The sequence below is a fragment of the Peromyscus eremicus genome, chromosome 1, assembly GCF_949786415.1.
Source record: "Peromyscus eremicus chromosome 1, PerEre_H2_v1, whole genome shotgun sequence".
Classification (NCBI taxonomy): domain Eukaryota; kingdom Metazoa; phylum Chordata; class Mammalia; order Rodentia; family Cricetidae; genus Peromyscus; species Peromyscus eremicus.
Genome location: NC_081416.1, coordinates 158,996,320 through 159,008,460, shown reverse-complemented (window position 1 = coordinate 159,008,460; position 12,141 = coordinate 158,996,320). Strand labels below are relative to the sequence as shown.

Here is a 12,141-nt window from a genome sequence, read left to right as displayed (position 1 = left end):
GAAAGAAAGTGTTTTTTCTTTTGCTTCCATGAGGAACTGAAATTAGGCTGGCAAGGCTGCAGAAAGGGTCACAATGAACAAGAACAGGGAGGAGACGAGCCAGGGACCGGCTCAAGCATGGTCAGAGAGGGCTCCCTGTAGGAGGCAGCACTCAACTGGGAAGGTAAGATGTCAGGTGAAGGGGTGTGTTGTCTGGTACAGGGCAGAGAGAGGTCAATGCGGAGGACCGGAAGTGGAAGGAAACACATGGTCCTAGAGGAACTGAAAAAGGACCAGGAAGCCAGAAATCAAAAGCAAGAAGGACTGTGGTTAGACTCAGGTAGGACCAGCTCTTCCCTGTTTCTGTAAACCATGGTGACATAATTCAGTCTTCTCTGCGAGGGTGGGGGTGGGGGCCACCAGAAGGTTCTAAGCTGAGGAGGGGTGGGGATTGGCCCATCTGGAACATGGGACAGACTTCACACTTGCTGTTTTTGTATTCCCAGGAGGTGAGAGGTCCCAGTTGTGTTGACTAAGAGCTAGGCCAGCGACAGTGATGGGGACCAGGCTGTGGGACTGGACTGTGACTCATGAGCAGGGGCCCATGAAGCCAGATCATAAGCCATCTTCCGGCACAAACCCCTGAAATGATTCTCTCAATTGCAACCCCGCCTCTAGCACGTCAAAGTCAGCATGAGTTATGATCACCATCGCTCGAATAAGAGAAATATGCACTTAAGATTGAACTATGGGAGAAAAGAAAAGCTTTAGTTGGGTGATGGTGGCGCACTCCTTTAATCCCAGCATTTGGGAGGCAGAGGCAGGCGGATCTCTGTGAGTTCAAGGCCAGCCTGGTCTACAGAGTGAGATCCAGGACAGCCAGAGCCACACAGAGAAACCCTGTCTCAAAAAATTAAAAAAAAAAAAAAAAAAGAAAGAAAGAAAAAGAAAAGAAAACCTTTGTAGCAGTCTCCCTACTTAAGTAGCTCAGCCTGGCTTTGAACTCATGATCCTCCTGCCCCAGCCCCAAGCCTCCTGAGTACTGCAATTGCATCAGCACATTTTTGCTGAACCAAGGGCCTTGTATTCTTCCACTGACTTATACCTCCGACCCCTAGTCTAAGACCTTCAAGGCTATTGAGGAACTCTCAATGTAGTCCAGGCTGGCCTTGAACTCACCGATATTCCCTTCCCTCTGCCTCTCGAGTGCTGGGATTAAAGGCTACAGTTTACAGCTTTAACAGCTGAAATTATGTCTGTGGCTGGTCCTGTTCAAAGCATCTTATCTGCACCAGCTGGCGAGACCTCCCCACACACTCTGACACAGACAGGCTGTGGCAGCTTGGTGTTCTGGCTCGTCTTGAGTCAAATGACACAAGCTAGAGATATCAGAAAGAAGGGAGCCTCAGTTGAGGAAATGCCTCCATAAGACCTGGATGTAGGCATTTTCTTAATTAGTGACTGATGGGGAGGGCCCAGCCCATTGTGGGTGGTGCCAGCCCTGGGCTGCTGGTCCTGGGTTCTATAAGAAAGCAGGCTGAGCAAGCCAGTAAGCAGCATTCCTCCATGGCCTCTGCATCAGCTCCTGCCTCCAGGTTCCTGCCCTGCTTGAGTTCCTGTCCTCACTGTTTTTAATGGTGAACTGTTATATGGAACTGTGAGTGCTTTTGGTCATGGTGTTTCATCACAGCAACAGCGACCCTAACTCAGTGACCCTAACTAGGACACTTACGAACAAACGCGGGAAAGGGGCTCACCGTCATCATGTCGTCACATTTCATGTCGGGCTCGTCCTCGTCTTCGCTCTTGTTGTAGAACTTGCGGAAGAAGTTGAAGGCCACCACCGTGTACAGGTAGACCACAACGGCCAGGAGCCCCACGGTCATCACCAGCTGGGGACGGGCAGGCACGGGTCAATTTTTGGCTCCTTCTACACAGGAACCTCAACTCAGCGACCCTTTTGATTCTGAAGCCTCTTCTACGCCCCAGCTGCTTGGCCCTCCCTCTCCTAGAACGCCCTATCCTAGGCCTGGTATGGTGGCCCACGCCTTTAATCTCAGCCCTCAGGGGGCAGAGGCAGGCCGATTTCTGTGAATTCGAGGCTAGCCTGGTCTACAGAGTGAGTTCCAGTTCCAGGTTACACAGGTAAACTCATCTCAAATAACCGCCCAATAAAGCACAAAGACAAACCCAAGAATGCCCTAACCTCCTGGCTCAGACCCTTCCGGATTGCCATGCCCTTTGCCCCGCCCCTCAAAAGTGTCCCCCTGAAGATGGCCCCGCCCTCCGCCCTCACCTCCCCCTCCCACCCAGTAACTCTTGATCACCACCCCTCCCCCTCTGCCACGCCCAGATTTCCACGCAGGTCCCTGCCAGGTCCCCTCCACACCTGCTTTCCGTTGTGGGTGACAGACGAGAGGATGGTGCGCAGCGTCTTGACCCCCATGGCGATGTCCAGGAGGTGGGCAGCGAAGAAGAAGTTATTGTAGTGTCCCAGGAGGGACATCACCATGTACCAGCCCAGATACAGGAAAGACTGAGTACAAAGGAGTCGGCGTCAGGAAACATGGAAGGGTGTCCTAGAGCAAGGATAGATGCCATCCCTGCCTCGGGGAGTATCTGCTCGCTCCAGAGCGCTAGGGAGCCAGGGAGCAGGTGGGAGATCAGTTACAGAAGGACCCACCGAAACAGATGTCCCGGGGTCAGGGAACCTCAGGGTGAAAAGGCACCCTAGGGTCAAGGGTACACAGGGGCTTAGGAATTTTTCTGAGGTCAGGGAGACCTGGGCATGGAGCTTACAACCCTCCCCAAACCCTCCAAACAACGGGAACAATGCTATCCTAGGGGTTTTGCCTGGGCTGTTCCCGCATCCAGACATCTTTCTGCTGCATTCCCTCTCCACCCACAGCCCCCCTCACGTTGTCTGTGAAGATGACGCCAAACTTCCAGATCTGGTACTTGACATCGATGGACATGATCCTGCGGGAACAGGGAAGACAGCCAGGTGCCTGGGCGTCAGAAACCAGCCCTGTCCCCTGGCCCGCCCCTGGCTGAGGTGTCCTTCTCACCATGTGAGCAGGCCTGGTGGAGGGTCAGGTTTGCGCTCATTGTGGGCGGTGATCTCCAGAGAGGCTAGATCCATGCCCAGCAGCTCTGCAATCCGTTCCCTCCCGAAGATGTCCCCGTGTTTGTCCAAAACCTGCAGGAGAAAGCGGCAGCCTGTGAAGACGAGCTGGAAGGGCACTTGCCTATGGAGGGTTCTGGCAGCACTCAACTTTGCATAAGAAGTAGGGGGAGCTTTTTTTTTCCCTGGGAAGAAGGATCTGGTTTCTGCAGGTCACCAGGAGGCAAGTCCAACACCTGGCAGTGGCAATAGGCAAAGTAATGGGGAAACTTTACTGTTTGGGGAGTCGGGCTGTATAGCTGGGACCCCGGCCTCCTCAACTGCGTGTTGATAGAATGCCCTGTTCACTCTCCAGCCACACCAGCATCCCCGTCATTCTCACATTCCTACCCCAAGCACTTTGCACGGGCTGTTCCCTCACCTACACATTTCTACCTGGCTCACTCCACCTCCTAATGAACTCAGAGGGTCACTCCAGAGCTCTGGTAAAACAGCAACCTTCCCTGGCCAACACACACTCCTGTGCTTCTTCGCCGATTTAGTTTTTATATATTTTTGTTGTTGTTGTTGTTTTGAGCCCTGGATGGCCTGGAACTCACTGTAGACCAGGCTGGTCTTGAACTCACAGAGATCTATTGGCCTCTGCCTCCCAAGTGCTGGGATAAAAGGTACAGCATCACCAAGCTATTTATTTTATTTTATTTTTTTTAAGTTTTATGATTGTGTGTTACCATGTGTGTGCAGTGCTCTTAGGGGCTGTAAGAGGGCATCTCATGCACTGGGGCCACCATGCTGAGAACTGAACCCAGGTCCCCTGCAAAAGCAGCTGGACTTACCCATTAGGTCACTACTGCAGCCTCTATTATTTTTCAAATACTTATTGCCAAGTGCTCATTTGATTTACTTCTTTCAAGATTTATTGTTGATTTAGCTGTATGTGTGTTTGTCTGTGTGAGTGTATGCCACATATGTGTGGGTGCACATGAAATCCAGAAGAGGGTATCAGATCCCCTGGAGCTGGAATTATAGGAAGTCATAAGCTACAGATGTGGGTGCTGGGAACTGAACTTGGGTTCTCTAAAAGAGCAGCAAGAGTTTTTAACTACTAAGCCATCTCTCCAGCCCATCCATCCACCAACTATCCATCCATCTACCATCTATCCATCATCCACCCATCCACCCATCGACCATCCATCCATCTGCCATCCATTCATGTAGCTGCTGGTTTAGGGAGTTTTTGGAGACAAAAGTCTCATATAGCACAGGTTAGCCCTGAACTCACCGTGTAGATGAGGACGACTTTGAATTTATGATTCTTCTGCCTCCACCTCCTGAGTACAGGCATGCACCACCTTAATTTTATACAGTGCTGGGGATTGAACCCAGGGCTTCCTGAATGCTTGACAAGCACTCTACCAGCTGAGCTAAATCTTCAGGCCCCCAATGACATGATTCTTAACTGTGCTTACCACATCATTGCTCATCTCCTCTCTCACCCACCTACAGACTCAATCCTCACCCTGTGCCCTTTACATGCAGCTTCTCTTTTGAGAAGGAACTATGATCACCACGCCCATGTTCCCCAGGGGAAATGTTTCAGAGTGGCACAGCCCCTTGCTGAGAGGCCCATACAAAACAAGTACTTGACAAGGCTTGGGGTGGTCTGCTGGCAGCAAGGGACTTCGCCCAGGCGCCCTCTCTTCCCCATACTGTCCTCTCACCTTCCGCTTGACAAACTTGTCCCAGTAGTTGCTGGGGAAAGACCTATCAAGAGAGAAGTGTGGAGAGGTTAGGGTGGTGTGGTGGACTCAATGAGCTTGACCCCCAGAGGCTCATATATTTGCATGCTCAGTCCCCATGACGAGCTGTCGGGGAAGGTTTAGGAGGTGTGGTCTTGTTGGAGGAGGTGTGTCACTTTGAGGTTTCCAAAACCCACACCAGCCCCATCCCAGTCCCTCCACTGAGTCTCAGTCCCCACCCCACGCCCCTCTGCTTCCTGCAGATCAGGATGTAGCTCTCAGCTACTTCTCCAGCCTCAATACCATCCTTCTCCCCACCATAACAGACTAAGCCTCTGAAACTGTAAGCCAGCCCCAATTCAATGTTTTCTTTTATAAGAGTTGCCTTGGTCATGGTGTCTCTTCACAGCAGTACAACACTAAGACATGTGGGGAGGGTCAGGAGCCACTGGCCAGGCCAGGGGACAGTGAAATGAGACAGGGCTGGCTTTAAACTCCTGGGCTCAAATTATCCTCCTGCCTCAAGCTCCCAAGTGCTGAGATACCAGTGTGAGCAATTCCAGCTGGCTCTCAACTCTAACATTTGTTATTACTACTATTTTTGTGTGTGTGTGGGGGGGGTGTTTTGCCTTCATGTGTGTTGGGGGCCAGAGTGGGGGTGAGATCTTTTGCAACTGGAGTTACAGGATGGTTGTGAGCCACTATGTAGGTGCTGAGTGTCAAACCCGGTCCTCTGAAAGAGTGGCCAGTGCTCTGAACGGCTGAGTCATCTCTCCAGCCCTCCCCACCTTACTTTTTGAGACAGGGCATCTCGCTGAACCCCAAGGTCACCAGTTGGCCAGTGAGCCCCGTCAATCCTTCTGCCTTTGCCTCCTAACTCTGGGATTCCAGGCACTGGGCAGCCACACCCAGATTTTTATGTCGCCACTGGAGGATCTGAACTCAGGTCCTCAGGGTGAGCCCGAGTCCTTTACCCCACTGAGCCGTCACTCCAGTCCCACACCCTCAGGAACATCAATGTGTCCACTGGATGGAGAGAATGGTCAGGCTTAGGGAGGACAAGCTGGGCCTGGGGACTGGAGCCTTGCCCTTTGGAGGACCAGGCCTGGACTGGAGTAGAAGCCTAGCCCTGCTCCCCCTGCCACCCTGAGGTGGGGCTGGGCACTTACGGTGTGTTGAGCACCAGGCGGTCCCACTGCCCCTTCACGTCATCGTCCTCAGGCTGCTCCGTAATGTAGAGACCATCGAACTCCAGCTTCCGGGCCAGCTCCTTCTCCCGCTTGAAGATCACTAGGGGCACCTAGGCATGGAGGGAGGCAGAGGTGAGGGTTGGCATTAGGTGTGCTAGGAGACCATGGTCTCTGCAGAAGCCACGGGACCCTCCTGGAGCCTGTGGGTGACACCAAAGGAGTTTTCTTGGAGTTTTCAGGGTAGAAAGATGGAGGTTAAGGGTAGGTGGGGAGGTGCAGGCAGAGGGGGGGGCGGGTGGGTGGGGAGGTGCAGGCGGGGGGGGGGGGGGTGGGTGGGTGGGGAGGTGCAGGCAGAGGGGGCGGGTGGGTGGGGAGGTGCAGGCAGAGGGGGCGGGTGGGTGGGGAGGTGCAGGCAGAGGGGGGGCGGGTGGGTGGGGAGGTGCAGGTAGAGGGGGCGGGTGGGTGGGGAGGTGCAGGCAGAGGGGGCGGGTGGGTGGGGAGGTGCAGGCAGAGGGGGCGGGTGGTGGGGAGGTGCAGGCAGAGGGCGGGTGGGTGGGGAGGTGCAGGCAGAGGGGGCGGGTGGGTGGGGAGGTGCAGGCAGAGGGCGGGTGGGTGGGGAGGTGCAGGCAGAGGGGGCGGGTGGGTGGGGAGGTGCAGGCGGGGGGGGGGGCGGGTGGGTGGGGAGGTGCAGGCGGAGGGGGGGCGGGTGGGTGGGGAGGTGCAGGCAGAGGGGGGGCGGGTGGGTGGGGAGGTGCAGGCAGAGGGCGGGTGGGTGGGGAGGTGCAGGCAGAGGGGGCGGGTGGGTGGGGAGGTGCAGGCAGAGGGGGGGCGGGTGGGTGGGGAGGTGCAGGCGGGGGGGGGGCGGGTGGGTGGGGAGGTGCAGGCGGGGGGGGGGGCGGGGGGGGGAGGTGCAGGCGCGGGGGGTGGGTGGGTGGGTGGGGAGGTGCAGGCGGGGGGGGGGGCGGGGGGGGGGAGGTGCAGGCAGAGGGGGCGGGTAGGTGGGGAGGTGCAGGCAGAGGGGGGGTGGGGGGGTGGGGAGGTGCAGGCAGAGGGGGCGGGTGGGTGGGGAGGTGCAGGCAGAGGGGGCGGGTGGGTGGGGAGGTGCAGGCAGAGGGGGCGGGTGGGGGGGGAGGTGCAGGCAGAGGGGGCGGGTGGGTGGGGAGGTGCAGGCAGAGGGGGCGGGTGGGGGGGAGGTGCAGGCAGAGGGGGCGGGTGGGGGGGAGGTGCAGGCAAATGTGAGTGATGTTATAAAGGAAAGGGCAAGCTGAGGGTGCCCCAGTTGTCTGCTGAAGGCTGGGGCTGCGGAGGAGAGGTGTTAACTCAGGCTGTAAGGTGAATGAAACAGGGGCAGGTGGAAGGCTGTGGGAGGAGGGGCCAGCAGAAGGCAGAGTACACACAAGAACTCTGAACCAAAGAGCTCTGCTCATTCAGCAAAATTGACAAGATTTACACAAACTTCCAGACATGTGGAACCCATGAGACATGGCTTGGGGGGGCATGACAAACCTTGGGTGTATCTGACATGAGAATCCACTCTCTAGTCATATCTGAGACCCAGAGACACCCTAGGTGACAGATCGGTCTATCTGTCTTCCCTCCGTCCCTCCCTCCCTCCCTCCCTTCCTTCTTTCCTTCCTTTCATTTAGACCAGGCTTGCCTGGAACTTACAGAGATCTGACTGGCTTGGCCTCTTGAGTGCTGCTGGGACTAAAGGTGTGTGCCAGGCCTTGTCTTCTTCTTCTTTTTTTTTTTTTTAAATATAACCCATGAGTCCAGCCAGGCCTTGTCTTCTTCGTTTGTTTTTTTTTTTTTAAATATAACCCATGAGTCCATTTAGTGTTTTCCATATACACGTGGGTGTGGGCCCCTCCTCAGGAGCATGGGCAACCTACCCCAGCCCACACTCCTGAAGAAAATGGTCTCTTCCCTCCCCTAGCAATCATCAGTTGTCAAAAGCTACTTGGCTGGGGGGAGGGCTTGTGTGCCCATACCCCGCTTATTTTGGAGACAGGATCTCCCTATGCAGCTCAGGCTGGTCTAGAACTTGATGTGATGCTGCCTCCCTGGTATTATAAGCATGCACTAGTCTGGGCCTGACTTCACAGAAATCTTTTTATTTAAAAAAATCTTTTAAATGTGTATATATGCATCTGTGTGGGTGCATGCTAGTATGTGTATGGAGGTGACCACAGAGGTCAGAGTACATCAGATCTCCTGAAGTTGGAGTCACAGCCATTTGTGGCCCACTCTCCCTGGGTGCTGGGAACCAAACCCTGGACCTCAGCAAGAGCAGCATGTGCTCTTAACTGTTGAGCTGTCTCTCTGGCTCCCCTCTTCACAGAGATCTTAGTTCAAATGATTGACAGGCAGGAAATAATATTCCCCATGATAAATTTGTCCCTCGATGGGGAAAGGAACACAACCACGTACGCATGGCACAGATAATCCAGGGCGTAGCATGCCAGCTGTGGTCTGCATTAGCTCCCATTTGCAAAAGCATCCTTGCTGAAGACCCCAGTCTCGTATTGGCTGGCTCTCTTTACCCATCCTAAAGCCTCTGGTACCGACCACTGTCCTAGGTCCCCTCTGCGCAAGCACTCTAGCATCCTCCAGAGTCCCTGCCCTAAGGACCACAGTCTCAGGTCCCGTCTCACCTTGAGACAGTTGTAGCCGATGATGCAGAGAAAGGCCACCAGAGTGTGCAGCAGGCTCAAGCACCGCAGGGCGGGCTCCATGTAACCCGTGCTCTCCTCCAGGAAGTAGTACACCATGTTCTCATCTTCTTCACCTTCCACCTCCTCGCTGGCCCCGGAGCCCCAGCCGGAGCCACCACCAGACCCTGCCCCTGACATGTCCCCAGCTCCGGAGCCTTCTATGTCATCCTCCCCTGGTGGAGAGTCTGAGACCTGAAGTGGGGTCAGAGGTAAATCAGAGGGGACCCTGGTGGCACCTGGCCTGTTACGCCCAAACTCACAACCTGTAGCTAACATTTGTACGATACTTTGTTTTGTTTTCTCTCCCTCCCTGATTCTCTCTTTTGAGACAGGGTCTCACTGTGTAGCCCTGGCTAGCCTGGAACTCACTATGTAGATCAGGCTAGCCTCAAACTCAGAGCGATCCACCTGCCTCTGCTTCTTGAGTGCTGGGGTTAAAGACATGCACCACACTCCCATCAACACTTTCTTTTTTGACATAGTACCTTGATAGCATAGGCTTGCCTGGGATTTGCTATGTAGCCCAGGCTGGCCTCAAACTAGTGATCATCTGTGTCAGCCTCCCAAGTACTGAGATTATGGATATGTGCCATCACACTAGGCTTATATAGAACTTTCTAGATGCAGAGACTGCTGTACTTTACATTTATTTGTTTGAGTCTGGATCTCATGTACCCCAGACTGCCCTCACACTCTCTGTATAGCCAAGAATGACCTTGAACTCTTGATCCTCCTCTATTGGTCTCACTTTTTGAGATAAAGTCTCACTATGTAGGCCTGGCTGGCCTAGAACTTACAGAAACGCTTCTGCCTCTGCTTTCCAAGCATTGGAATTAAAGGCATGCACCACCAAGCCTGACCCTGGTTCCCTCTTTTAAGTTTCACAAGTCTCAGGTATAAATGTGGTTTCAACCCCATTTTGAGGATGAGGAGACTGAGGCACGGAGAAGTTAAGCATTTTCTCACCATCACCCGTCTCTAGCACACCTGTGTGTTGTTATGTAGGCCCCCTGGCAAGGACACGAAGCCCCCTGTAGCATCAGGAGGCCTGGTTCCTAGCCCTCCCTCTCTCTTCCGTCAGCTGTCCACTTTCTTCTCCACACACACCTCTCCTTACTGGCCTGAAAGGGAAGCAGCCTAGATAGGCCTATGGGTGCCGCAGAGGGACCCTCACACCTGGTACTGCCTGGCAGGCGGCCAAGCTGGCTGGGAAAGCAGCTCTGTGTCTTGTACAGTTTCCTGAATGCAGGCAGACGTCTGTCCACATGGGCCCAGCCACCCTACTCAGACCCACAGGGTGCCCAGACCAGGCTGTCCAGTCGGAACTCCCCTAAGAAGGCTCGGTCTGGAATCTCATCCCTTCCTTCAAGGGCCCTGGGCCCCTGTGGTAATGTTGAGCCTCCCACCTCACAGCTGGGTGAGGATCTATCGGATCCTCCCCCGGGCCGTGGCCACAGGATAGACACCTTATAAAACAGCAAGATGAAGTTGATAGCAAATGCCAAGAAGAGGGCCAGGAATCGCAGCGTGTAGAAGTTCCTGGACAAGTAGTTCTAGAAAGAGAGAGAGGAGGAGAGTTCACAGTGTGGCCTCGTCCCCGACCACATCGCACTTTCACCCACGACCGACCGGAGAGCCGGAGTCTGATCCCTGCTCCCCAACCTCCTTCTCATGGAGTGCTCGCTGGGCGCCAGGGCTTTGGCTGAGGGCTTTAGATGCAAGCCCTTGTTTGTCTGTCCCCAGAGCTTTATGGATGTGCCATTGCTGGGACGGCCTTCACAGAGGAAGAAACTGAGGGGGCGGGGAGCTGCTGTCTTTCTCAAGGTCAGATACCCAAGGAGCTGCAAACCTATCACTTGGGAGAAGGAACTTGGAACTCCCATCGAGCAAGCTCTCTGCCACTGAGCCACATCCCGGTCCCACACCTGGGATTTGAATCCAGGTACACTGGAGTCCATATCCCCCCTCCCCCACCCTGCTTCACCGTCTGCATTACTGCAAACAGAAGGCGGCTTCTGCATCACGCCATCTTTCTCTCCCCACTTCTCCTCTCCCTTTTTTTCTCACAATTCCTCACGGAACCACCTTCCACTCAGCATGTTTACCCCATCCCCAACTCAAGTCAGGACTGGCTTGAGGGGGAGACAGGATGCTGTCTCCCAGACACCTCCCTCCTTCAGAGACAGGTGAGGTGGGTCTTGCCCAGGACCTCTGAGGGTCCAGACCTCCCAGCTGTACCTGGGGACAGCTCTGCCCTCTCTTTAGTGAGTTCCTCTCTGAGAGGAGCTTGTGGGGATGAGGGTCCCCCCCAAGAAGAGAAAGCTTTAGTGTACCCCTGCTGGTCCTTACCAAGAATTTCACCCTCTGTACTTCCAGTTCCCCCCAGAATTCTTCCAGGCCTGCACCTCCAGCTTCCTCCTTCTTTGGAGGGGGTGGAGGGGGTGTCTTCTTGGGGGGTTCTGGAGGAGGCTCAGGGACTTCTTCCTTCTCTCCATTCTCAGTACTGTAGGACACAGAAAGGGATCAGTGGGTACTTGGGCAATTCACTCATTCAAAGTCATTCATTTGGGGGCCATCCCAGGCCAGGCCAGGTCTGGATGGTGCTGGGACCCAAGATGATGAGACAACATAGGCCCTACCCTCATAAACTCCAGTAAAACGGAGCTGAGTAGTGGGGGTGGGGCGGGGCTCAACGTAGAGCACTTGCCTAGTGTACGCAAAGGCCCTGGGTTCTGTCCCGAGCATGGGAAAAGAAAGCAAAACCAATCAAAGCAACCAAAACTACTGGTTTACAGTAGTGGAGATTAGAGCTGGGCCCTGAGCATGCTGGGTAAGTGCTCTGCCTGAGATGCATAGGTTTTTATTTGTTATTTTGAGACAATGGTCTCAATGAGTTGCTTAGGATGGTCTTGAACTTGCTGTGGCCCAGGCAGGCCTTCAACTTTTGACTCTTCTGCTTCAATTAGATGGGATAAAAATACTCCATCAAAATAACTTCACATGTGGAGCATGGGGAAGGTATTCCAGACAGAAGAAGACGCGTGCACAAAGATCTAAAAGAGCATCCTATCTCTGATGCCTTTCTTAGAGCATCCTATCTCTGATGCCTTTCTTGAAATCTCTCTTCTGCCCCAGGTATGGACCGAGTGATGCTGATGGCAGAGGGCAGAGGGTGACCAGTACAGCTTTGGCCTTGACTTCAGAAGGCTCTCAGTCCAGAAGGACTGAGGCAAAAGTCTGGCTCTTTCTGCTTTGAGACACTCACTCAGCTTTCTCCGGTTCTGGCTCCGGCTCTGGTTCTGGAGGAGGCTCCTCCTCTTCTCCATCCACCTGCGGACAGGGCAGAGGTCTGAGCCTGCTTGGTATTCACCAGCCTCTTTCTAGTCTGTTACTCT

At 54.4% G+C, this 12,141-nt stretch overlaps 1 protein-coding gene across 1 annotated transcript in view; it reads right to left on the bottom strand.

The window, feature by feature from the left end:
• The window catches only part of Ryr1 (ryanodine receptor 1), a 128,656-nt gene that overhangs the window by 3,002 nt on the left and 113,513 nt on the right, over positions 1–12,141 (bottom strand). The window contains exons 91-100 of the mRNA XM_059279630.1: positions 12,012–12,076; positions 11,096–11,249; positions 10,213–10,299; positions 8,687–8,938; positions 6,012–6,142; positions 4,825–4,867; positions 3,048–3,178; positions 2,898–2,958; positions 2,369–2,515; positions 1,737–1,871 (exon numbers count right to left, since the gene is read on the bottom strand). Of these exons, the coding sequence (XP_059135613.1) occupies positions 1,737–1,871; positions 2,369–2,515; positions 2,898–2,958; positions 3,048–3,178; positions 4,825–4,867; positions 6,012–6,142; positions 8,687–8,938; positions 10,213–10,299; positions 11,096–11,249; positions 12,012–12,076 (1,206 nt within the window). The remainder of the gene's footprint in view (positions 1–1,736; positions 1,872–2,368; positions 2,516–2,897; positions 2,959–3,047; positions 3,179–4,824; positions 4,868–6,011; positions 6,143–8,686; positions 8,939–10,212; positions 10,300–11,095; positions 11,250–12,011; positions 12,077–12,141) is intronic.